At 37.2% G+C, this 26,063-nt stretch overlaps 1 protein-coding gene across 7 annotated transcripts; it reads right to left on the bottom strand.

Annotated features, from left to right (window-relative positions):
• Positions 1-3,297: 3,297 nt before the first annotated feature.
• On the bottom strand, positions 3,298-26,005 carry CB1H4orf47 (chromosome B1 C4orf47 homolog). 7 transcript variants are annotated; one of them, XM_015545159.2, is made up of 8 exons: positions 25,924-26,005; positions 22,657-22,834; positions 20,752-20,971; positions 19,374-19,511; positions 19,196-19,271; positions 13,906-14,085; positions 6,845-7,005; positions 3,298-3,537 (listed from the first exon to the last, which is right to left on the bottom strand). In XM_015545159.2, the coding sequence occupies exons 2-8, from the start codon at positions 22,754-22,756 to the stop codon at positions 3,489-3,491; spliced, it is 924 nt and encodes a 307-aa protein (XP_015400645.1). In that variant the 5' UTR covers positions 22,757-22,834; positions 25,924-26,005; the 3' UTR covers positions 3,298-3,488. The 7 variants fall into 7 exon arrangements, with proteins under 7 accessions (XP_015400645.1, XP_042838935.1, XP_015400644.1 ...); XM_042983001.1 differs by having other exon boundaries at positions 22,657-22,838; positions 25,924-26,000; XM_015545158.2 differs by lacking the exon at positions 25,924-26,005 and adding an exon at positions 25,637-25,906 and having other exon boundaries at positions 22,657-22,838.
• Between the last annotated feature and the right edge of the window lie 58 nt (positions 26,006-26,063).

Below are 26,063 nucleotides of genomic sequence, written 5' to 3'. Positions count from 1 at the left end.
AAATGCAAGGCAGAGATTTTGTCTTTTTGTTTACTGATGCATCCCAGGGCCTAGAACCACGCCTGGAGCAGAGTAAGCACTCAATATTTGTTGAATGAACGCTAAATGAAGGCAATGTTATCATACCAGAGAGTGTCAGATGTAGGTTGGGCATTCACTTGGTAGGAATATTTTAAAGAATTTAGACAAAATGACATTTAGGTCTCTTCCTAACTGAAGTGTAATGATTCGATATTGTTGTTTTTTTGAAAAATCACATGTAAATTTGGGAATGATACACTACATTTCTCTAGCTATCTCCCACAGGCTTGCAACCTGTGACCTGTGATAAGGTGTACAGAGGAATAAATTGAAAAGTTTTCCCCATTTTCCTCCTTGTCAACTAATTTGTGCTCTATACTTGATTTCCTACTGGTAAGTAACTTCCACCTTCTGCTCTCTAGTTCTGATACGGGCTGCAGAACGAATAATGTGACTTGAAGCCATTTAGGAAGAATCATTATTTTTGTGGAAAATTGGGAAAGTGTCCTGGGGACAAAACATAGTAACAGGTAGTCAAAAGCAGACAGACCACTTGGCTTTGTCACGGTTGGTGGTGCTACCTTAGACAAGTTAACTTTTCTCTGCTTCCTTTTCATCATTTGTTAAATGAAGATTAAGTGATTAGGAAATATAAACATATTAATATGTGAAGCACATGGAATGGTACCTGGCATACAGTAAGCACTATATAAGTGTTAGCTACTAATTCATTTTTAGCATTGTAAACAAAAGACCATATTCAGTTATGACTGATGAAAAATCCAAATTAACAAATTACATTGGAAATTATTTACAACAAATTATTTGACAGGAAATGACTAGTTTGGTTTTTTTTTAAGTTTTACATATAACTTTTTATAGCTCACAATGTATTTTAAATTTGGTCTTCATGAGAATTCTTCCAGGTAGACAAGACAAATGAAGAAAGGGTCTCAAGATTTGTGTGATTTGCTCCAATTTACACAGCCTGTCATAGGCTGAATCTGACTTATTATTCTTAATCTATGTCCCCCAACATTAGCATACAAAAGGAGCAGGCAGTCTGAAGAACCAGGATAAGATTTCCAAAAATATATGGTATTATTTAACTTTCTATTTCCTGTTGGAGCTTCTTGTTGGTCTCTCTTCAAGTTAAGCCTCTCTTCCATGATCAGGTTAACATCCTGAACATTTGTTTCAATTATGAGCCTTCAACAGATGTGGTAGGATGGTTCCTAGCAGAGATTAATAGCTGCTGAGCAAGCCTATGTCTTCCATTATCCACTGAAGGTGGTTGCAGAAAACTTCTCAAGTCATATACAGGCATCATCACGGGAGGGAAGATAACTAGATGCCTGAGTTGTCAAGAGATAAAATGCCAGTGCCCACTACCTTGTAACTCTTCGTGTCGGAGTCCAAAGAAAAAAGTTGTTTCACAAGAAACTACCTAATGTTGTATTGTTGTATCTTCAACATTAAGAGGCAATAAGTTGTAACAAAACAATCAGTGGACATCATAGTTTATACCCCTTAAACCAAATGTGTATACGTGTGTGTGTGTGTTCCTCTGTCACTCATCATTTCAAAAATCTTAGTTTTTCTACATGCCTCACTATTCCTGTTACTGGTTTCTGCATTTGCTTTTCTGTAAAGGGATACAATGCATTTATGTAAAGCCTAAATAAGCTCTGCCAATTGTCATACTGCTTCTTACACCCTCAATAACGCATTAGATGAGCATTCCCATCTATCAATATTATATGAAGTGTGCATTGCTATTAGAGGCTCATTAAAAAAATTATAGCTAACAAAGGCACAGGTGAAAATAAGCATCTATTTAGATTTTAATAAAACCTGAAAATATAAACCTCATATCTCAAAAGAATACATATATTCATAAGGTTTATTTGGTAACATTTATCAGTATATGACTTTTATTCAATTATGCGTACCTGGTAAAACTATTCCTAAAGGCAAATGTATTCCCTTTGGGTCACATTATACCCTTGATAATGTCTTTAAGATGTTCATTCCACACTGTCCTTTGGGTAGGAAATAAAGATTTTTAAACACTCTTTTAGAAAAATGTAAATAGTTTGAGATGTGAAAATAAATCTATGTGGTGTATAGATTTTACAATAGTAAAAATTCTCTGTACCATCTACAATCCCTTTAAAATAGTCTCCCACTTAAAAAAAAAAGTGGGGGGTTAAAAAGAAGAGTATTGCAGCCTCTATACATTCTGATTTCCAGCTCTGAGAAGACTCGGATGGCAAAGGGACAAGTACTAAGGAAATCACCATGGATCAAAAATAACTTCCCCAGGGTGCCTGGGTGGCTCAGTAGGTTAAGCTCCAGACTTCAGCTCAGGTCATGATCTCACCATTCATGGGTTTGAGTCCTGTGTTTGGCTGTGTGCTGACAGCTCAGAGCCCAGAACCTGCTTCAGATTCTGTCTCCCTCTCTCCCCCACCCCGCCTTCTCGGCTCACACTCTGTCTCGCTCTCTCTCTGTCAAAAATAAATAAACATTAAAAATTTTTTTTAAAAATAACTTCCCCAATATATTACATTAATAGATATTATAAATTTCCCTTTTTAAAGACTATGACCACCACCCCCAATTGAATAAGGGCTGTTGATAAAGACCTGACCATGAATTACAGTAATGTATTTAAATCATATCTTTTAAGAACAACAGGTATTTTCTACAGTGGTAGGGTGAGTGAAAAAGAGATAATCGGGACCAAGAGGTTAAGACCAAGAGGGGGTATTCTGGAAGAGGCAGCTTTAGACAGCTATAGATGCATGTGAGAGGAACACCAAAGACAAACTTCATCCGTCTTGTAACTTTGTACTTGTGTAAGATACTCAACTAAAAGGGCATTCCCCATTCTCCCTACCTCCAACTCATCCTGGGGCTGCCACTGACTAATATGAAGCTTTACAAAGACCATAAATAGAAGGTATGAGGACCACATAAATGAAGACATTTGCCTCACTTAAAATGTGCATACATGAATATATGCAGTATATTGGCTAGGACACTTGGATAAGCTATCAATCCAATTTTCAAAGACCCCCAAGAGCCACAAGGTAAGAATTTAATGTGCACTTTCTACCCCTCCAGCCCCAACTTCCACACCTGCTCTACAAGCTTGCAATTTTTTAACATTAAAAGCTTTCAAATGATAAGACTACAGTTCAAGATTTTATAAAATGTGTAAGCATCATATTCTCCTGAGAAAGATATAAGCAAAGATCAGCAATCACATACTAAATTATTAACAAATACTATTTATTCGTTAAGAAATAGTACTAAAACAAGGAAGAATATTAGAGTTGCAGGCTTAAATATCTTAAATGCCTGAGACGCCTGTTCCATATCTTATGTTATTTTCAAATAATTAGCACTTGATAAGGAATTACTGGTAGTCAGGACCTGGAAAGCCATTTGTCTTCCAGATGCTAACAGGACTGTACTGAAGCAGTCTTGTAGTTCTTCGTATTTAGTGCCCTAAAATTGGAAAATAAATGCACATTTAATTTTATAGGTTCAGGTAATGTATCTGTGTATTCTCGTAAAAAGGTTTTGCAATAAATTAATCCAAAACCAAACTCTCTCACCAAATTAAACAGTTTCACTTAAAATGTAATTCAAGAAGGAAAAAATTGGGAGGGCACCTAGATGGCTCAGTCGGTTAAGCATCTGAGTCTTGATTTTGGCTCAAGTCATGATCTCATGGTTCAGCTTGTGAGTTTGTGGCCCATTTTGGGCTTCCCACCAATAGTGCAGAGCCTACTTGGGATTCTCTCTCCCCCTCTCTCTCTACCCATCCCCTGCTTGCCCTCTCTGCCAGTCAGTCAGTCAGTAAATAAATAAATAAATAAGTAAGGAAAATTGTTTAATGGGACCAATTTTAAATACCACCCAGAGGTTTATTAGTTTTAAAATTAGGGTAAAACAAATCTAAAATTTGACTTAGGATAATACTTGTGATAATATAAAAAGAAAGGGTTTCAATAAATTCAAAATTACTAAACAGAAGATAAACAGAGTTTCCAAAAAAGCAATCAGCTATTCTTTTCTTTTCTCTGCTCCAAACATATATATTGTAGAACTTTCTCAATTCTGTTCTCTGGATAGAAAAGAACACACAAAGAACCGGAAACTTCCCCTTGCTTCCCAAAAGAATCTCATCTATTTGAGGGTGAGTGTCATAAAGAAAATTGTAATTTTACTCTCTGTTGTATATTACATAAATCAAGTTGAACAGAGTACTAATAGATAGGTGCCTTGATGAAGGATGAAGATCAAAGGACATGAAATAAAGACTCCACATATTTCAATTTCCACCAACTAGCCCCCATAGAATATTATGCCTGTAGCCAAGAGTTAAATTATATAAATAATGATGGGCAGTCTTATTTTGGGGATAGGATCGTAAGACTGGCATTATAATCCCCGTCCACAAGTGACACAGATGTACTGAGAGGTTTTTATAAAAGGTGAATTTGGTGTCCTTTACTTAATCCATTATGATTACACTGAAGTTAGAAATATGTAAATTAGCTTATTTGGCATTAAAACTTTTTCAATGAATAAATGGAAAGGTAATCAAATGAATTCTTCCATTTATTCACGATCTTGCACACACACCAAAAGACAATGATGGATTGTCCCTTCCTAATTTATACTCTGAACTCCTGACAACTTCTTTTCAGTGTTAAGAGTGCACAAAACCTGGATAAAACTGAACTTTTAAGATACTTAAATAATATATTTCATTCGAAGTATTATAATGTGATGTTAATAGCATTTTTAACTAACCAAAATGTTTCCTAGAAGATTTCATAAAAGATTATTTCAAACTTAGAAGTCTTAAGCATAATTAAAATTCCTCACAATTACTGAGAGCCTGGAAGCCACAAAGAGATAATAATTTAACAAAGATCAAAAACTCCCTTTGAGAAACAATGTTAACATGTACTGCTAACTCAACAATAAATATGTAAACAGTCTCAAGCAACTTATAGTAAGGTGCTATAGATTTGCTTTAAAAATTATGAACAGATTCCAGGGCAATTCTATCAAACATTTAAAGAAGAGTTAACACCTTTTCTCTTGAAGCTGTTCCAAAAAATAGAAATGGAAGGAAAACTTCCAAACCCTTTTTATGAATCCAGCATTACCTTCATTCCAAAACCAGACAAAGACCCCACTAAAAAGGAGAACTATACTCCAATTTCCCTGATACACATGGACGCAAAAATCCTCAACAAGATACTAGCCAACCAGATCCAACAATACATTAAAAAAATTATTCACCACAACCAAGTGGGAGGTATACCTGGAATGCAGGGCTGATTCAATATCTGCAAAACAATCAATGTGATTCATCACATCAATAAAAAGGACACAAACCACATGATCCTCTCAATAGATGCAGAGAAAGCATTTGACAAAATACAGCATCTTTTCTTGATAAAAACCCTCAAGAAAGTAGGGACAGAAGGATCCTACCTCAAGATCATAAAAACCATTATATGATAGACCCACCACTAGCTAAGACTTCCAGTACTTTGTTGAATAACAGTGGGGAGAGTGGACATCCCTGGGGCAACTGGGTGGCTCAGTCAGTTAAGCGTCTGCCTTCAGCTCAGGTCATGATCTCATGGTTCTTGAGTTTGAGCCCCACATCAGGCTCTCTGCTGACAGCTCAGAGCCTGAAGCCTGTTCGGATTCTGTGTCTCCATCTCTCTCTATCCCTCCCCCACTCGCTCGTGTGTGTGTGTGTGTGTGTGTGTGTGTGTGCACGTGCACGCACGCTCTCTCTCAAATAAACAAAAAAAATTAAAAAAAAAAAGAATGGCTAACATTAACAACTCAGGCAACAACAGATACTGGCAAAGATGCGGAGAAAGGGGATCTCTTTTGCCCTGCTGGTGGGAATGCAAACTGGTGCAGCCACTCTGGAAAACAGTATGGAAGTTCCTCAAAAAACTAAAAACAAAACTAGCCTACGACCCAGCAATTGCACTACTGGGTATTTATCCAAAGGATACAAGTATGGTGTTCTGAAGGGACATATGCACCCCAATGTTTACAGCAGCACTATCAATGACAGCCAAAGTATGGAAAGAGCCCAAATGTCCATTAATGGATGAATGAATGAATATACATGGTGGTATATATACACAATGGAGTATTACTCGGCAATCAAAAAGAATGAAATCTTGACATTTGCAACTACGTGGATGGAACTAGAGGGTATTATGCTAAGTGAAATTAGAGAAAGACAAATATCATATGACTTCATTCATATGAGGACTTTTAAGATACAAAACAGATGAACATAAAGGAAAGGAAGCAAAAATAATATAAAAACAGGGAAGAGGACAAAACATAAGAGACTCTTAAATATGGAGAACAAAGGTTATAGGAGGGGTTGTGGGAGGGGGATGGGCTAAATGGGTAAGGGGCATTAAGGAATCTACTCCTGAAATCATTGTTGCACCATGTGCTAACTTGGATGTAAATTATAAAAAATAAATAAAATACAGAAAAGAAAAATAAATTAAAAAATGAATAAAAGTAAAAATTATGAACAGAACAAATAAATTAAGCTTTTCAATAGAAAATTTTAGAAGATGGGAAAGAACTTCTAAGGGAGAGCTTCTATATAAAAGGAGCTGAGATTTCCAAAGACATCCAGATCTGTCATTATTTGAAGTACATATAAATAAAAGATATTATTTTGAAGGAATCTAAAAGTCAAAAACAATTTTTCTTGGTTTATAGTCTAAGTGTAACATATTACTACCTTTTGACATTCAAAGTCATTATACTTTCAGTTGGTCTGCTCTTTGGTCCACTTGGTGGATAGAAAATCTTAGCACCTTTGCTGGAAGTCAATTTAACCACATAAGGGTCAGCAGAATGTGAAGGGTAAGGATCAAATGTTCCTGCCTTCATTCCGCCAGCCTACAAATAAAAATGAGACAATTTAATGTAGTTTTGTAAAATGCTTCTAACAAAATTAGATTTTGAAGAAGTTCATACATATTTGTGCACTATGGAGTTGGTTTTACATTTAAAGTTGTCTATACAGATATACCTCAGAGATATTGTGAATTCGGTTCCAGACAATTGCAATACAATGAATATCACAAAAAAGCAAGTCAAATGAAATTTTTGGTTTCCCACTACATATAAAAGTTATATTTACACAATGCTATAGTCTATTAAGAGTGCCATAGCATTGTGCCTAAAAAAACAATGTACATACCTTAATTTTAAAATGTTTTATTGCTAAAAATATGCTAAATATCATTTGAGCTTTCAGTCAGTGAGAATATTCTTGCTGGTGGAAGTTCTTGCTTTGATGTTAATAGTTGCTGACTGACCTGGTGGTGGCTGAAGGTTGGGGTGGCTGTGGCAATTTCTTAAAACAAGACAATGAAGTTGACCATGCTGATTGACTCTTCCTTTCATGAATGATTTCCCTGTAGCATGCAATCAGTTTGATAACATTTTACCCACAGCAGAACTTCTTTCACATTGGAGTCCATCTTCTCAAACCCTGCTGTTGCTATATCAACCAGGTTCCTATAATATTTCAAATCCACTGTCATTTCAACAATCTTCATAGTATCTTCATCAGGAGTAGATTCCATCTCAAGAAACCACTTTATTTCTCAGACATAAGAAGCAACTCCTCCTCCATCAAACTTTTATCATGAGATTGCAGCAGCTCAGTCCCATCTTCAGGCCCTACTTGTGATTCTGGTTCTCTTGCTATTTCCACCACATCTGCAGTTACTTCCTCCATTGGAGTATTGAGTGCCTCCAAGTCATCCATGGGGTTTGGAATCAACTTCCAAACACCCATTAATGTTGATATTTTGACCTTTTGCCATGAACTGCAGATGTTCTTAATGGCATCTAGAATATGAATCCTTTCCAGAAGGTTTCCAATTTACTCTGCCCAGATCCATCAGAGGAGTCACTATCTATGGCAGCTAGAGCTTTATGATATGTATTTCTTAAATAATAAGACTTGAAGTTGAAATTATTCCACGATCCATGGGCTGCCAAATAGATGTGTTAACAAGCATGAAAACAACATTAATCTCATTGTACATTGCCATCAGAGCTCTTGGGTGACCAGACGCACTGTCAATAAACAGTACTATTCTGAAAGGAATCTTTTTTTTTTTTCTGAGCAGATCTCAACAGCAGGCTTAAAATATTCAGTAAACCATTTCATAAACAGATGCGCTGTCACCCAGGATTTGTTGTTTATAGCACAGAGATTTATCATAATCCTTCTTTTTATCAAATGATTATTTGTTTCAGAGGGGAGGGGCAGAGAGAAATGGAAAGAGTGAATCTCAAGCAGGCTCCACACTCAGCGCAGAGCCTGACGTGGTGCTGGATCTCATGACCATGAGATCATGACCTGAGCCAAAATCAAGAGTCAGACACTCAACTGGCTGAGCCACCCTGGCACCCCATCATAATTCTTAAGGGACCAAGGATTTGGGGAATGGTAAATGAGCACTGGCTTCAACTTAAAGTCACCAGCTACATTAGCCTCTAAAAAGAGAGCCAGCCTGTCCTTTGTAGCTTTGAAGCCAAGCATTGGTTTCTCCTCTCTAGCTATGAAAGTCCTAGATGGTATCTTCTTCCAATAAAGGATTAATTAATCTACATTAAAAATCTGTTGTTTAGCATAGCCACCTTCATTAATTACCTCAGCTAGATCTTCTGGGTAACTTGCTGCAACTTCTACATCAGCACTTGTTGCTTTGCCTTATACTTTCATGTTATGGAGATTGCAACTTAGTGGACCAACCTCAGCTAGCTTCAAACTTAGGGCCTTGCTCTGTATTAGGCTTTGCATAAGGACATCTTGTGGCTGGCTTGATCTTCCATCCAGATCTTCTATCACCAAAACTTTCCTCATCAGCAAGAAGTCTGTTTTGCTTTCTTATCATGTATGTATTCACTGGAGTAGCACTTTTAATTTCTTTGAAGAACTTTTCCTTTGTGTTCACAACTTGGGTAACTGTTTGGCACAAGATGCCTAGTTTTTAGTCTGTCTCAGCTTTTGACATGACTTCCTCATGGAGTTTAATCATTTCTAGCTTTTGATTTAAAGTGAGACATGCAACTCTTCCTTTCACGTGAACACTTAGAGGCTATTGTGGGGTTATTAACTGGCATCATCTAAATACTGTTGTGTCTCAGGGAAGATGGAGGCCCAAGGAGAGGGAGAGAGATGAGGGAATAGCCAGTCGGCAGGGAAGTAAGAACACACAACGTGCATTAATTAAGTTCGCTGTCTTACACGGGTGGCATTCATAGCACCCCTCCATGCAGTTACAATAGCAACAGCAAAGATCACCGATCACAGATCACCATAAGAAATATAATAATAATAAAGTTTGAAATAATGTAAGAAGTACTAAAACGTGACACAGAGACACAAAGTGAGCAAATATTGTCAGAAAAATGGTATCAATCACGTTGCTCAACACAGATTTCCACAAACCTTTAATTTGTAAAAAAACACAGTATGTACGAAGCATAACAAAGCAAAGCACAATAAAACTAAGTATGCCTACACTGTTCAAACACCAGCAGTCTCCCTGCCACCAATTTTATGGGGGCAAGACATTGTAGTTTTCAAAAGTCCTCTATTAAAATGCAAATATTTATGGGAAGGTAATAAACTATTGTCAAGTATTAGTATTTGTCTATTAATTTTAAGCTTATTTATTTATTTTGAGAGGGGGGGTTGGACGTGAGTAGGGTAGGAGCAGAGGGAGAGAGAGTCCAAGGCAGACTGTGAGATCATGACCTGAGTCTAAAGTCAAGAGTTGGATGCTTAACCAACTGAGCCACCCAGAAGCCCCAAATATTAATATCTTAGTGAGAGTTCACCAGATCAAGCTGTCATCTGGTTAAGGGGTGAGTTTATTACCGAGGGAATAAGACCTAAGTCATGTATATTTTGATACAGAAAGGAGTTGGAGCTCAGAACCAGAGCATGCTCAGAAGAGAAGGTCAAGGATAAGGTTCGTTCAACAGGGAGGCTGACATGAGTTCATTAAATATTGGTCAATGATGAAAAAGATACAAAAAATAAAAATTTTTAAAAACAAGGAGTAGCACATAGAAACAGAAGGTGAGAGGAAAATATGACCTACTTTATACTTTTCTTAGATCTAGTAAGGAGTTAGTCAAAATTATTTTTTGACCTGTACACAAAACAAATATTTGCTTTGACTTTTTAAGCTGATTTACCACAATTTTAATCTTTATACATAGTTACCAAGAAAACTCTATAGAATCATCATAACCAATTTATTTTTTTTTAATTTTTTTTTTAACGTTTATTTTTGAGACAGAGATAGAGCATGAACGGGGGAGGGGCAGAGAGAGAGGGAGACACAGAATTGGAAGCAGGCTCCAGGCTCTGAGCCATCAACCCAGAGCCCGACGCGGGGCTCGAACTCACGGACCTCGAGATTGTGACCTGAGCTGAAGTCGGACGCTTAACCGACTGAGCCACTCAGGCACCCCATCATAACCAATTTAAATAGGCATCCATTATCTTACAATATCTATGCCAAATATACATGAAAATTTAATTCAATTAAAAGATAGAATTGTAATATTTCAAGTTTTCCAGGTAGAGGACACAGATTCTTTTGAAGAGCAATAAATAATAAGGAAATTTAAGTAAAATAAGTTCATTAATAAAGGTAAAGCAAAATGAACTAATTAAAAATAGAAAAATATAGGGGCACCTGGGTGGCTCAGTCAGTTAAGCATCCAACTTTGGCTCAGGTCATGATCTCAGCGTTTGTGAGTTCGAGTGAGTTCAAGCTCCATGTTGGGCTCTGTGCTGACAGCTCAGAGCCTGGAGCCTGCTTCAGATTCTGTGTCTCCCTCTCTCTCTGCCATTTCCCCCACCCCCTCTCAAAAACAAATAAAAGTTAAAAAAAATTAAGTAAAAAAAAGAAAAAAGAAAAGGAAAAATATACATGGTAAATAAATAAACCAAAGCACCAGATGATGCCTTACAAAATAAATAGATAAATCTACATTATAATTAGGATTGAGAAAGGAGTAGACATATATGGAATAACCAAAAATATAAAATAACATTTTTGTAAACCTCTATGTTGATAAATTTGAAAACATAAATGAAATTATTTTCAAAGAAAATATAAATGTCAAATCGACTCAAAAGAGATACAAATCAGATAAGGCACCATAGAAGAAATTAAGCCCAGAACATTTTCCATGAGAATTCTTTCAAGCCTGTAAGGAACAGTTATTTGTGGTGTTACCTGAATTGTTACAAAACACAGAAAAATAAAAAAATCTCCCTGATTATTTTCAGACGCTAACACCTACTTATACCAAGATAAAACAAAGCATACAAAAAAAAAAAAATTAGACCAGTTACACTTAAAATTATTGATGCAAAAATACTTAAAATATTAATAAATAAGATAAAGTATTATACTTAAATACAACATAGCCAAGCGGAATTCATTCCGAGAAATTTATCATCATTCACCTTATAACAAGTCAAAGAAAGAAAAAAAAGATGGTCTAAATAGATTAAACCAAAATATTCAATACCATTCTACACACATTCCTAATTTATTCCTTTTTTTGGCATCTATAAAAATGAAACACTAGAGTAAATTCAACTAATTCAGTAAATTCAAGATTAAGGCAAATGATGACAACTATTGCTATGCTAAGCAACTAGACATGAACATGACTTAAAAGCTACAAATACTGGAAAGGATTGGGCAAAATTATTTGCAGACAACGTAATCACATATCTGAAAATCTAAAGAGAATCAACATAATACCCATTAGAACATAAGAAAACTTAATGAAGTGGCCAATTATCAAATATTTTGATAAAGACAAATTACATAAGGGAATATATGATAGGAAAAAAATTGTTGACAAGAGCCTTAAAATAAATAGGAACAAAACATAAAACATATAAACCTGTATGAAGCAAAATTTAGAATTCTACAAGGGAAATAAAAGTTTTAATAAGCAGTTTGTTTCTAGATCAGAAGACTCAAATCATAAATATGCTGAGGGGTGTGTGGGTGGCTGAGTCGGTTAAGTGTACAACTTGTGACTTCAGCTTAGGTCATGATCTCACGGTTCAGGAGATCAAGCGCCACATCAGTGTAGAGCCTGCTTGGGATTCTTTCTCTCTTTCAAAATAAATAAACTTTTAATTAATTAATTAATTAATTAATTAATGAGTGCGCGAGCGAGCAAGCAAGCTAAGACATCCAAAAATCTAAAGATTTAACTTTTTAGCAAAATACCAAAGTCTTTTTTCCCCCAGCACTTTAGACAATAACTTCAAAGTTCTAGAGAATATGGGAGGATAGCCAATGTAATTTTTTTAAAGAGTAACAAGATAGAAACTAGACCACCCCAAATTAAAATGCAATGGTAATTAAAAGTAGTTTCATACAGGTAGAAATAAACATCAAATTGGGGCACCTAGGGGGCTCAGTCAGTTGAGCGTCCGACTTCAGCTCAGGTCATGATCTCGTGGTCTGTGAGTTCAAGCTCCACATCGGGCTCTGTGCGGACGGCTCAGAGCCTGGAGCCTGCTTCAGATTCTGTGTCTCCCTCTCTCTCTGCCCCTCCCCTGCTCATGCTCTCTCTCACTCTCAAAAATGAATAAATGTTAAAAAAAATTTTTTAAATAAAAGAAATAAACATCAAATAAAATGGAAATGCTAATTTTGATTTGATAAGGATGCCATTTCAAAGCAGTGCTGTTGAAAATTATTCCATCAGTGATGCTAGGAACAACCGGCTTTTTTTTTTTAAAAAATCAGTTTTTAAGTCTAATTCATGTACAATAAACTGCACCCATTTAAAGTTTACAATTCTATGAGTTTTGACAGTGTATTACCCTAGAAACCATGACTGCAATCAAGATCTAGAGCATATCCTCCTCCCCAAAGGGTCCTCCTAATTTCAAAATTGGATTTTGAAAAGATAAAAGCTGAATCTTTACCTTGCTCTTCATTTCAAAATATATTTCAAATGAATATTTAAATAAAAAGGAAAAAACTAATAGAAGAAATCAAGAATGTATATTTTTCTAATATTGGTGGTGAGGAAAGTGATTCTGAGAATGTCATCAAACTTAGCACAACTGATAAATTTGACTACATCAAATTATTAAACTTCTGAATAGCACAAAATACCATAACAAAAGTCAAAGACTTAACAAGCCAAAAAAATTATTTTCAACACAATGACAAAAGAATATCCTTAATATATGAAACGATCTTACAAATCAATATGAAAAAGACAAATATCCTAATAGAAAATCAGCAGGGAAAATGAACAGGTGATACATAAAAGACAAAACAAAGTATAAACTAAGGTTTATAAACCAAAGAAGCATTTGTATTTTTATTCATACTTGTAAACACCAACAGAGTAGGAGATAGTTCATTTTAACAACAATTTCAAAACTTGAAAGATGGTCTGGCTTTTCATGGTTTTGTGAAAAATTATACCTAAAATCTAGAGAGGTACTTGGAAAATCCATTATAAATTCAAATGCCTTTGAAATAATTAATGATTATTTCATTGCAAGAGCTCATTATTCCCTATACTAGCCATGCTTTGTGACTTTTCCTAATTTTGTTAAAAGAGGTTTCACAATTATTACCGTGAGTCAATAAGAGTGTGAATAATAAACAAAAGTTTATTATTTACATGGGTAACAAAATGACTTGACATAAAGAGGCAACAGTTCTTTATAACGCTTAATATTTTTTCATTCTAAAATTTTTAACTTACCTTTTTACCAGGAGAAGAAGGCTTAAAGGGGTGTGCAGGTAATTCTTTCTTCTCTGTTTTTTTAATTGGTGGTAAAGCTTTCTCAAACAAATAAGGATTCGTGTCAAAATATTCCCTTGGGTAAAGATTTGATTTGAAAGGTGTTCCTTTAACTAAACGATGGTGTTCTTCATTCTCCTTCTGTAAACCAGAGTGTTTGAAATTGTGGGACATAAATTATTCACATTAGAAGTAACAGTCAAATTTTCTTTTAAATTTTAATATAAGCATGTAGATGTTTTATATCTATACTGCTGGGTTCACTTCTTTAAAACATTCCTTTGTTATGTTCTGTTTCTATGACACAAAAGATATGCCTCACTTATGAACAGGTACAAGTATGAATGCTCTCTTTAGATATAAATTGATTTCAAGTACAGAGATCTATTTATCACCTAAAGAAATCTAAATTAATTATCTGGGTGATATGATGCAGTAAAGAAAAAGGATTTTGTTGGGGCGCCTGGGTGGTGCAGTCGGTTAAGCGTCCGACTTCAGCCAGGTCACGATCTCGCGGTCCGTGAGTTCGAGCCCCGCGTCAGGCTCTGGGCTGATGGCTCGGAGCCTGGAGCCTGTTTCCGGTTCTGTGTCTCCCTCTCTCTCTGCCCCTCCCCCGTTCATGCTCTGTCTCTCTCTGTCCCAAAAATAAATTAAAAAAAAAACGCTGAAAAAAAAAAAATTAAAAAAAAAAAAAAAAAAAAGAAAAAGGATTTTGTTGTTCAAATCACAACTCCTTTGTGCTTTTTAGCATTTCTCAGGGACTCTGGGAAATTTACTTACCCTGTTAGTGCTACATTTTCTTCAACTGTAGATGATATAATCTCTCCTTCCACACACCCAATGCTATTGTATAGATTAAATGCAATTAAGTGCGTAAAGTACCTGGCATGTGGTGGGCCCTAAATAACTGTCAGTTTTTACTTCCAAAAATGAGGAATACTTACTCTTTATAACATTTTTATATTAACTACCTCGTATTCAAGCAAAACAGAGGTCATTTTTTCCCTTCCATTTTGCAATCTTCTCTATGGGACAATACTTACAAAAATTTCTGTTAATAAAGTAGAAAAAAATTTCATGCTATGAAATATAGATTTGAAGAGGCAACTAAAGTGAATATTAATACCTTTTTTCACTTTTTTCTAGTATGAAATTTGGTATTTTGTCATTCCACAAACAATTGAAAATGTTTGATAAATGAAATCTAAAATAGATAGTTAATCCAGGGAAGACAAACTTACATTACCAAGAATGCTACTGTAACACTTTCAGGATTTTTCACTCTTTTTTATCTTTGTTTTTGCTTGCCCTCGTCCTTTCTTCAGCTCATAGAAATTTTACCCCTTCTTGCTGATCATCTCTCCCCTCTTCCATATCACAGTGGTAATGATAATTTTAACCATTCCATTTATCTTTTTGGGCAGTGTTTTTCAAATTTTAGTTCTCATAGGAATCTCTTGATAAGTTATATAAAATACCAAGCTCTTCTCTCAGAGATTTCTAGATCCTCTTGGTCTGCTATATGGCCTAAAAATCTATCATTTTAGTCACCACAGGTGATTCTGATGCAGGTTATCATGAGGAAAGGCTTTAAAGAACACCTTTGGCTAGAGTATGGTCACGTTTTACTAGAATACTGTGTTTGTTTTACCAACCCCTGCCCTAGAGAATTCAGTGTAGTATAAATCAGCACATATATGAGGAAACTACCCAAAGCCAAAAAAAGAACCACCTAAGAAGACTAAAAGTAACAGTGTCTGGCTCTTATCACAGAGCTGGCCAAGAGTTCTGGTTCCATCAGTTCTGCTGGAAAACATGAGTCCCAGGGCACTGGGTAGAGCACACAGAAAGGGGTGGCCCCCGTAGTACAGAGTAATTAGTCCTAGACTGAGCATTGCTCCTGTCCCACCTAACAAATCTGAAACCAAGCAAGACCTGAAAAAAATCAAACTGTTTCCAAATCATTTTACTGCATTCCAGAACAAAGCCCAAGAATTTTTATAAGAATACAAAAATATACAGCACTCAACAAAGTAAATGACAAAGTGCCTAACATTAAGTCAAAAATCATTAACCATGCAAAGCAGGAAAATATGACCTGTACCAAGAAGAAAAACTAAGAATTCAAAATCAACCAAGAACACAGATGTTAGAATTAGTAGAGAAGGAAACTGAAACAGTAATTAAACTGTATATGCTCATAAAGCCACACAGAAACACATAAGCTATAAAACACTCAAACAGAACTTCTGGAGAGCAAAAGTACAATGTGTGAGATTAGAAATACACAGGATATTGCAGATTAGACACTGTAGTTAAAATAGATTAGTGACCTTGAGGACATAGGAAAAGAAACAATTCAAATTGACATACAGAGAAGGGAAAAAGAGAATTAAAAAGGAAAAAAAAGCAAACAAAGCACTGGTAAACTGTGAGACAATTTCAGAAGATCTAATGCATATGTACTAGGAGTCCCTGAAGGAGAAGGGAAAGAAAGATGAAAGGATAGAAAAAAATAACTGAAGAAATAATAGCTGAAAACATTCCAAATTTGATGAAAACTATAAGCCCACAGATCCAAGAAGCTGAATAAACCCCAAGCACAAGAAGCAAGATGAAAACCTGACCAAGGCATATCATAATCAAATTGCTCAATGAGTGATAAAGAGATCTTAAAAGTAACCAGAGGGAAAAAGACAGTTCATAGAGAAGAACAAAAATCAACATAACAAGGGATCTCTTGTCAGAAATAATCAAGCAAGAATGCAGTGGAGTAATCTCTTTAAGATTCTAAACGAAGGGGTCCCTGGGGGCTCCGTCAGCTAGGCTCAGGTCATGATCTCACAGTTCACAAATTCAAGCCAAAAGTGGGCTCTGAGCAGTCAGCACAAAGTCCGGAGCCTGCTTCGGATTCTGTGTCTCCCTCTCTCTCTGCCCCTCCCTTGATTGTTCTTTTTCTCTCTCTCTCTCTCTCCCTCTCTCTCTCAAAAATAAAACATCAAAAAAAAAATTTTTAATACTAAACTAAACAAAACTAAAAGGCAACTGACGGAATGGGAAAAGATATTTGCGAATGACGTATCAGACAAAGGGCTAGTATCCAAAATCTATAAAGAACTCACCAAACTCCACACCCAAAAAACAAATAATCCAGTGAAAAAATGGGCAGAAAACATGAATAGACACTTCTCTAAAGAAGACATCAGATGGCCAACAGGCACATGAAAAGATGCTCAACGTCACTCCTCATCAAGGAACTACAAACCAAAACCACACTGAGATATCACCTCACGCCAGTCAGAGTGGCTAAAATGAACAAATCAGGAGACTATAGATGCTGGAGAGGATGTGGAGAAACGGGAACCCTCTTGCACTGCTGGTGGGAATGCAAACTGGTGCAGCCGCTCTGGAAAACAGTGTGGAGGTTCCTCAAAAAATTAAAAATAGACCTACCCTATGACCCAGCAGTAGCACTGCTAGGAATTTACCCAAGGGATACAGGAGTACTGATGCATAGGGGCACTTGGACCCCAATGTTTATAGCAGCACTTTCAACAATAGCCAAATTATGGAAAGAGCCTAAATGTCCATGAACTGATGAATGGATAAAGAAATTGTGGTTTGTATACACAATGGAGTCCTACGTGGCAATGAGAAAGAACGAAATATGGCCCTTTGTAGCAACGTGGATGGAACTGGAGAGTGTTACGCTAAGTGAAATAAAGTCATACAAAGACAGATACCATGTTTTCACTCTCATGTGGATCCTGAGAAACGTAACAGAAGACCATGGGGGAGGGGAAGGGGGAAAAAACAAAAGTTAGAGAGGGAGGGAGTCAAACCATAAGAGACTTAAAAACTGAGAATAAACTGAGGGTTGATGGGGGGTGGGAGGGAGGGGAAAGTGGGTGATGGGCATTGAGAAGGGAACCTGTTGGGATGAGCACTGGGTGTTGTATGGAAACCAATTTGACAATAAATTTCATATTTAAAAAAATAAAAAATTAAATTAAAATTAAAAATTAAATTCTAAAAGAAAAAGCAAGAATGCATTTTTAAAATTATTTTCAGAATTAATTTTAGAAAGTCCAAGGATATAAAATAACTGACTTATAAATAATAAGTTCTGAATATAAAAAAAGAACTTTACAATAAGGAGAGAAAAGTATCTTACCACATAAAATTTAGGATAAAAGACTCATTACTGAGCCACTGATAAAATTGCCTTGTATATGTTTATATCATGTATTATTATTATTCCTACAGATGAAAAGCAGTTTATACATTAATTTTCTAATAATCCACACATAGAAACAAAGATGCTTATTAAATGACCGAGATTTCTGCCCAATTTAATAGAAAACTTTGCTTGAGTTTGGACACACTAAAAATGGCCACTATCCTTCTATCTCGTAGCCCCACTGCTGCTTAAAGTCACCACAGCATAATTGTTGGAAGACTGCAGGCCTAAAACAAAAACTAATAAAATGCTTGCTATTTAATTTCTGTTGTTTAATGTCCAAACTTGACTTTTCATTAATACCAGCTTTTTTGTTATATGGAAATTGTTAAATTATGTTGACAGTGTCCCAATATTTACAAGGGTTCCTCTACTCATTCTCATGTAGGCATTCTGCAAACAAGTGACTATGTTTCGTTCTAAGTCAAATATTATATAAAATGAGGGTAGAGGCATATACCAGTACATTTAGCTTTTATTTCTGTGGTTTAGTATAGTGAGCACTCTCTTCTCATCCTATCACTCTCTCTTCTGTAGGTGTTCATCCATTCTCTACCTTCCACCTTCTTACCTCCCATCACTCCTGCATTCCACTCATTTACCAGAATGGCTTGATTAGGCCAAAAGTACCACCACTACTGTCTTACGCACAACATATTAGGGTGTGGTGGTGTCCTAAGGGTTAGGACATGACTCCTCTACTCAAAAATAGGTATAGCTGATTAGGCCAAGTAAGAAAGGTCTCACAGCTAGCTTAGAGAGATATAAGGTAGATGTAGTAAATTAGCAAGAGATAAAAGCTCATCCTGGGAAGAGCTGAGAAGATCTACAGCGAGATATGGGAATCTAGTATCAAAAAGGTAAAATTATCACAATTCATAGATATCGGTCTACCATTGCCCTGGTAACACAAATATAGATAAAATAAAGCAATCCATAATTAGATCACAAATGAATTCTCGACTTCAACTAAGAGAAAGATTGAAGAAAGTTAAAATTAGATTATTTTACCTTAAAATTTAGTTTGGGTGCATCGTAGAAATCAGCAGAGTGTGAAAACTGTTTACCTATGGTAATATTTGCATAGCTAAGGAAGAAAAAATTAAGTAATAGTGACTTCATGATTCAGAAATTTTAAATTTTATTTAACTTCAAAACAAATTATATGAAACCATGAAAAGCATCTTACCCATATCCTGTTCCTTTCTTTCCCGGGTTTGTGTATAAATTCTTTCCAGGTACCTCATATTTGTCTCTGGGTTTCAACTGTGTGCTGAAGAATGGCACCGGACCGCCTATCGTGCCATAGTAGGTTCCTAACCCACATCTTAAATACAGTTTTTAAAAAACGGAGCAAATTAAAACAGCAAATTTTGTGTTATACATATTTGACCACAATTCACAAAAAATGACTGAAAAAGGAGCAAAATATATGTAATGGAATTGACTTGCCCAACACTGGCAAGAAAAAAGCAACCATTTTTTTTTAGTTTTTAGTCTTATTTCGCCCATTTTTCAAAGTCACAAATTTTGAGATGAGAGGTTTTTAATTTTTTATGCTTATCTTAAATGTTCCACATAAACAAAATTTCACAATCTCTAGCAAGTGAAAATAGTTTCCATTAATTCAGAAAATTGCAGTTTTACTAACCTCAAAAAAATAGCACAAGCACAAAACTGGCCTTCAACCAATCCTCATCTTTCATAAATTCTACAGAGACAGTCAACATTATAGAGTGTGCATTAGCATCTTATTATAAAGCTCAGCCAAATAATATGATATAACAGACTATATGATTTTCTTTGTTCAATGGTCTAAAGATAAAAAAATGAAACTTCAGGGGCGCCTGGGCGGCTCAGTCGGTTGGGCTTCCGACTTCGGCTCAGGTCACGATCTCACGGTCCGTGAGTTCGAGCCCCGCGTCGGGCTCTGGGCTGATGGCTCAGAGCCTGGAGCCTGCTTCCGATTCTGTGTCTCCCTCTCTCTCTGCCCCTCCCCCGTTCATGCTGTGTCTCTCTCTGTCTCAAAAAAAAATAAAACGTTAAAAAAAAAAAAATGAAACTTCACATTGACAACTGTCACAACTAAAATATTGTTTAAGTCCATGCATTACCTTTACAATTGTTTTTAAATAGCATGTCTTGATAAATTACTTTTTATCAAAAAAAAGGCTTCACCAAATTTTACAATTTTTATTTATACTTTCTAAAAAATTTTTGCAAAGCAGAAAAAATAGTGAAGGACACAGATAATGATGACCCAAGGCAGTTTTTTCAAGATTTTCAAACAAATTTATTTGCATTATTTATCTGGCTTTTATTATATAAACTAATAGCAGTGTCATAAGCATAAATTTAATGAGATGAGGATCTACTTAACTAAAACTACCCGTCAACTTATATCATCCCATATAACTGTCTCCACCTGAGATAAGCTCATCCTAAAAATCATACTCTAAAAAAAATCAATCATACTTAAGTAAGTCCTCTAGAAAAATACTTGATTTGGGCTAGAGGAGAGAAAGGTGTAGGAAATGAATTTATGACTTTTCCCCCCAAACACTTACGGCTTTTTATCTCCATTACTAGGGAGGAAGGCTTTGCCTAGGTTTTTTTTGGCTTCTTCCATCATATGCCGTCTCCTCACTTGATTCAGATTTACATAGCCTTCACCTTCAAATATCCTTACAAAATGGGGATCAAAATAACCTGCCTGGAGATTTGACATTGCTTTGGATCCCCCAGGTAGCATCTGTTTATTTTTGCTTGCAGCGTCATTAAAGGGTCCTTTAAAAATAAATTAGGAATATCATCATTTTGAGCTCACTAATAATTAAAGAACATGAAAAGCAACTGAGAAAAGTTTCAAACTTTAATTTGGGCCAACTCTAATTTTGAGTTTTGAGCTCTAAAATGCTGTCTCAAAATGCTCACTGAAAGCTCTACATTATAGACCACATTGACAATGAGACCTAAGAGGTTTCCATCACAATATTTTAATAATTAGATCAAGGTCTTGGTTATAGACTCTGACTTTTAGAGCTGGGAGAGACCCTAACAATCATTTAATCTAATGCTTCCCTCTCTATATATTAGGAAACACCATGTGAGATCATCAGTAAGTACATGTGTACGAGTGTGTGTGTGTGTGTGTGTGTGTGTGTGTGTGTTTAGGTTGAAGGGAATGGTGTTCCATAATCAAAATGAGGCAATTCCCCTCCTAGATATATACTCAAGACACATAAGTGTCTATATCCACTAAAAGGCATGAACCGGAATGTTCATAGCAGTTTCATTCATAATATTCAAATACAGGAAACAACTCAAATGTCCACCAACAGGAAAGCAGATAAATAAATGTGTTATATTTATACAATGAAGTACTAGTGGCCAATTTTTTAAAATGTTGTTTTTATAAATATGTAGAACTTCTATTATAACTTAGATCTAGAAGAGCTCAATTTGGGAAGTCCTTCACCAATGTGAAAACTTTTTTGAAGTGCGAACAATCCTTAAAGCAACTAGTTATTTAAATATGAATTTGTATCACTGATTTTTTTAACTTAAATTTTTGAAAAGGTAGTATATTCACATGGTTCCAAATGCAGTAATATAAATGTTTTTACAATAAATTTTCCTCCATACTCGGCCACCCACTTCCTCTCCCAAGGGAATTTGTGATATTTGTTTTCCAGAGAATGTTTAGGCATGTCCCAATGAATATTTTCATATATACCCTTTTCCATTTTTAATGCTTAGCATGCTATATAATAAACTATTCTGCACCTTGATTTTTTTGTTTATTTAACAATATATCTTGGAGATGTTTCATGTCAGGGTATTCTAATTGTAACAAAGAAGTCATTGAATAGCCAGAAATTTAACTAAGACATATAAAATTTTTATTTTACTTTAGCTCTTTTTATTATTTATGACTCTTCTAAAACTCCCTCAGCTATTCACATAGCATTTCATTCTTCAAGAAAGTAATCATGGATGGCCTTTTGGGATGCAAACGTAAATGCTGCTTGCATAGCAGTGTCCCATCTGAGCAAAATATTCTGAGAGAAAACTGCCATGCACCTTCGGAAAGAAGTGAAATTATCTATGAAGAGAATGTAAGAAAGTAGGGTATCCCAATGAAAGAAGCTTCCTGCTCTTACGAAACTAAGTTCTCTCTTAACTGTACTGAAATTTCATAAATTTATTCGACTTTAAAGTTAATGCTTTAAGGGGAGCCTCGGTGACTCAGTGGGTTAAGCATCTGACTCTTCATTTGGGCTCAGGTGAGGATCTCAGTTCGTCAGTGGATTCTCATTCTCATTCTCCTTCTCTCTCTCAAAATAAAAAAAAATAAAACTTAACGCTTTAAAATATAGAGCATTAAAAATATCATTTAACCCAAATATTAAATCCAAAATTTCCTATAGAACACCCACTATTAGTCTGTAAAGAAAACCAGATATACTTACGATTAAATGAGGACACATATTTATCGCCAACAGTAACATACTCCATCTCACTGAAGAGGCCAATCCTCTCCATGTCCGTCTTCCCTCCTTCTGCAGGCATGGCTGCTGCTTGCGGCGGTGCTTTCTATACTGACAACCTCAAGAGGTTCCTTGCGGCTATTTCGTTTATAGCAAAATCCTACCTTACGTTGAAAAATACAGGGAAAAGGTTTAGGAAAAAGGTGATTGCTAAGTTTCAGTCCAATTTACTTTCAGTCTGAGAGTGGGCATTCACTATAAAACAATGGTCCCAAATGACATAGGGAAAGAATCTACTTTGAGGGGCTGGAGGGGAGCAATGGCCCTCCAAATTAGCACCACGAACCCTCCCCTAGATTCTCCGGGTAAAGTATCCACACGTTACAAAGAAATGTATATGACAGCATCCGTTGCACTGCCATTCGTCTGTGGTAAATGATAAAATCGTCACTGTGTAGTGTGGTATAAACACTGCAGATACATCCTGCTTTTGAGAAGTTCCAAGTAGATTTAAAAATCCTAATTATATAAGGCGGGACACTCTCAGTTTAGATCAAATGATTTAAACATACTGCATTGTCGCTCATACTGGAAATCACAACAGTTTTTCAGAATGCACAACACACACAATTACTATGTGTTACATCCTACAGTTCTTGAGTCTCTTCAAGTTTAAATGAATACAAGAAATGTGTCCCTGGCAAAATTAGTTCACAAAGGGGATGGGTGGGAAAGGACCATTGTCTAGGCAAGATTAAAATAAAGAACAACACGACAAACAAAAATCCACGAATTAAGAGTATTTGTTAAAGAGCATACTGCAACTGTGAATTTCCCTTTTTTTTTTTTTAGTGTTTATTTTTGAGAGAGAGAAAGAGCACAAGTGTGGGAGGGGCAGAGAGAGAGGGAGAGAATGGATACGAAGCAGGCTCTGCGCTAACAGCAGAACTCATGAGCCATGAGATCATGACCTGAGCCGAAGTCAGACGCTTAACTGAATAAGCCGCCTAGGCACCCCTTTCTTTTGAAATATCACATTAAACAAATGTTTAGATTCTGTTTTTTAATTACACATGTTCTAGAAAGAAAGAGCTAAGGAAGATTTGCCTCCATTTCATCAGAGGATTTTTTAAGTACCAAGCAGATCTAGGTACTGGGCACACATTTAGTGAATAAAACAAGCATTGGCTTATGCTTCCCAGTTTATAATTCAAGGTAATTACCTTTTGCCTTGAATTTCAGTGACACTAAAGAGGTGTGCCTATTTGGAACTGTCGCTCCTCTGAGCATGAATCTTTACTAACACGTAATATCAAGGGGCAAGCAAAGATTCCATTTAAACTAAAGCTTTAGGGGGTGCTTGGGTGGGCCAGTGGGTTGGGCATGGGACTCTCAGCTCAGGTCATGCTCTCACATTTTATGAGTTCAATCTGGCTCCATTCTAATAGCCAGGAATCTGCTTGGGATTCTCTCTCTCCCTCTCTCGCCCCTCCCCCATGCACACGCTCAAAATAAATAAACTTAAAAAAAAAAAAAAAACTACAGCATAAGAAGAAATGCTTCCTCCCCCCGCCCCCATTCCACTTCTTCCTCTCATCAGGTTGTTGTTTTTTTTTTTTTTTTTAACATTTATTTTTGAGACAGAGAGAGACAGAGCATGAACAGGGGAGGGTCAGAGAGAGGGAGACACAGAATCCGAAACAGGCTCCAGGCTCTGAGGTGTCAACACAGAGCCCGACGCGGGGCTCGAACTCACGGACCGCGAGATCATGACCTGAGCCGAAGTCGGCCGTTTAACCGACTGAGCCACCCAGGCGCCCCTCATCAGGTATATTTTTAAAGTAAATGGGGGTGAGGGGGAGAGGCGGGGACGCCTGCGTGGCTCAGTCAGTTAAGCACCTGACTTCAGCTCAGGTCATGATCTCATGGTTGGTGGGTTAGAGCCCGGAGTCAGGCTCTGTGCTGACAGCTCAAAGCCTGGAGCCTGCATCAGTTTCTGTGTCTCCCTTTCTCTCTGCCTCGCCCTCTCTCTCTCAAAAATAGACATTAAAAAAGTAAATAAATAAAAATAAACGTCAGTCAGCCGGGATATACTACTTCCATTTGCAGCCAGTTTCAAAGCTCCATCCCACTGCCCAACCACAAGGGCTTCCTGTGCTGTTACAGGGACTCAGATCCTTTACGTGGCCCCCCAAAGTCCACTATCACCCACATCTGACACCATAGGAACCCCATTCCCTGGCACCTGGGCTCCATTTGTCTTCTTCCAGTTCTCAGGTAAGGCTCTCTCCAGCCACAGGACCATGGCACGTGCTGTTTCCCTTCATGCAAGTACTTCACTGTGCCCACCCCTTACTTCCCCCAATTAACACTGATCTTTCAGATTGTGTACCTCATTCATCCCTTCTTTAACTCCCTCTGCCATAGCAGCCTGTCTAACGGGTTATCACGTTCCGTTCACCGTGTACCGATCCTGTAATTAGCAGCTGCCTTTTCCCCACGAAACTGTTGCCTACAGGAAGGCAGGCACCGCGGGCAGCTTGGTTCTCCCTTATCACAGTATTTCCACCCTCTGCGCAGCGTCTGCCACACAACAAAGTGAGCCACGGAAGGGAGGAAAGGAAAGGGGAAAAAAAGCTCTCGCCTTCTATTTTTCCTCTCAACTCTTCTTGGGCAACATTTACAAAATCGCTCATTCACTTAACAGACACTTTGCAGACGCCTCCTCTGGGTAAAGCTCGCTGATAGAAGCTAGGAAAACATTTTAAAAGGCGTGGATCCTGACCCCAGGGAGCTTACAATCTGAGCAGACAAGTACACGGTGAAGACTAACACAAGTGGAACCTGGCAAGGTCTCTCCGGAGCGGGGGGAGGGGCGGTGAAGGAGGGGCGGAAAACCTCCGGCTGAGGCGACAGGAAAGTGATTCCCCAGTAGGGAAACAGGCTCAAAGGAGGTAGATACCTAACGCACAACACCCGGCGGCCCGCAGGACCAAGTCACCTCTCAGCAGAGCACCGGTGCCACAACCGGGACCAGGGCGTCTGAGCTCCCGTCCGGGTTGACTCAGCGGCAGGAGCGGCGGGGGCCGCGAGCCTCCCCGCGCAAGCGCTTCCCGCGCGAGGCCTCGCTGCGAAGCGCCTCGGCACGCTCCCCGCGACGCGGGGGCAGACGGTGGCCGCAGGTGTTTATTGTGGCGCGTTGCCTCGGGTACGGGAGGACTCGTTTCAAAGGACGCTACGGAAGGATACCTGGAGAGTTCGAAACCTCCGCGAGGAACACAGTGAAAGACTTAACAGTGTCTATAGAATACGGATGACTCAACCAATAGAATTTACTGAGGAAAAGCTGCTGACCCCGCCCCATTATCCCCCGCGAGGAGATGTAATGG

The sequence above is a fragment of the Panthera tigris genome, chromosome B1, assembly GCF_018350195.1.
Source record: "Panthera tigris isolate Pti1 chromosome B1, P.tigris_Pti1_mat1.1, whole genome shotgun sequence".
Classification (NCBI taxonomy): domain Eukaryota; kingdom Metazoa; phylum Chordata; class Mammalia; order Carnivora; family Felidae; genus Panthera; species Panthera tigris.
Note: the sequence above shows the minus strand (reverse complement) of the source record. Positions and strands in the feature narration are given on the sequence as shown.

What these genes read in the sequence shown, in the direction of transcription:
- CB1H4orf47 (XM_015545159.2), bottom strand. Translation starts at nt 22,756, where the DNA reads ATGCCTGCAGAAGGAGGGAAGACGGACATGGAGAGGATTGGCCTCTTC. An exon ending in CACCCAAACTAAATTTTAAG is followed by an intron (nt 14,086 to 19,195) that starts GTAAAATAATCT and finishes TCTGGTTTACAG; the next exon opens with AAGGAGAATGAAGAACACCA. An exon ending in ATGACTTTGAATGTCAAAAG is followed by an intron (nt 3,538 to 6,844) that starts GTAGTAATATGT and finishes TTCCAATTTTAG; the next exon opens with GGCACTAAATACGAAGAACT.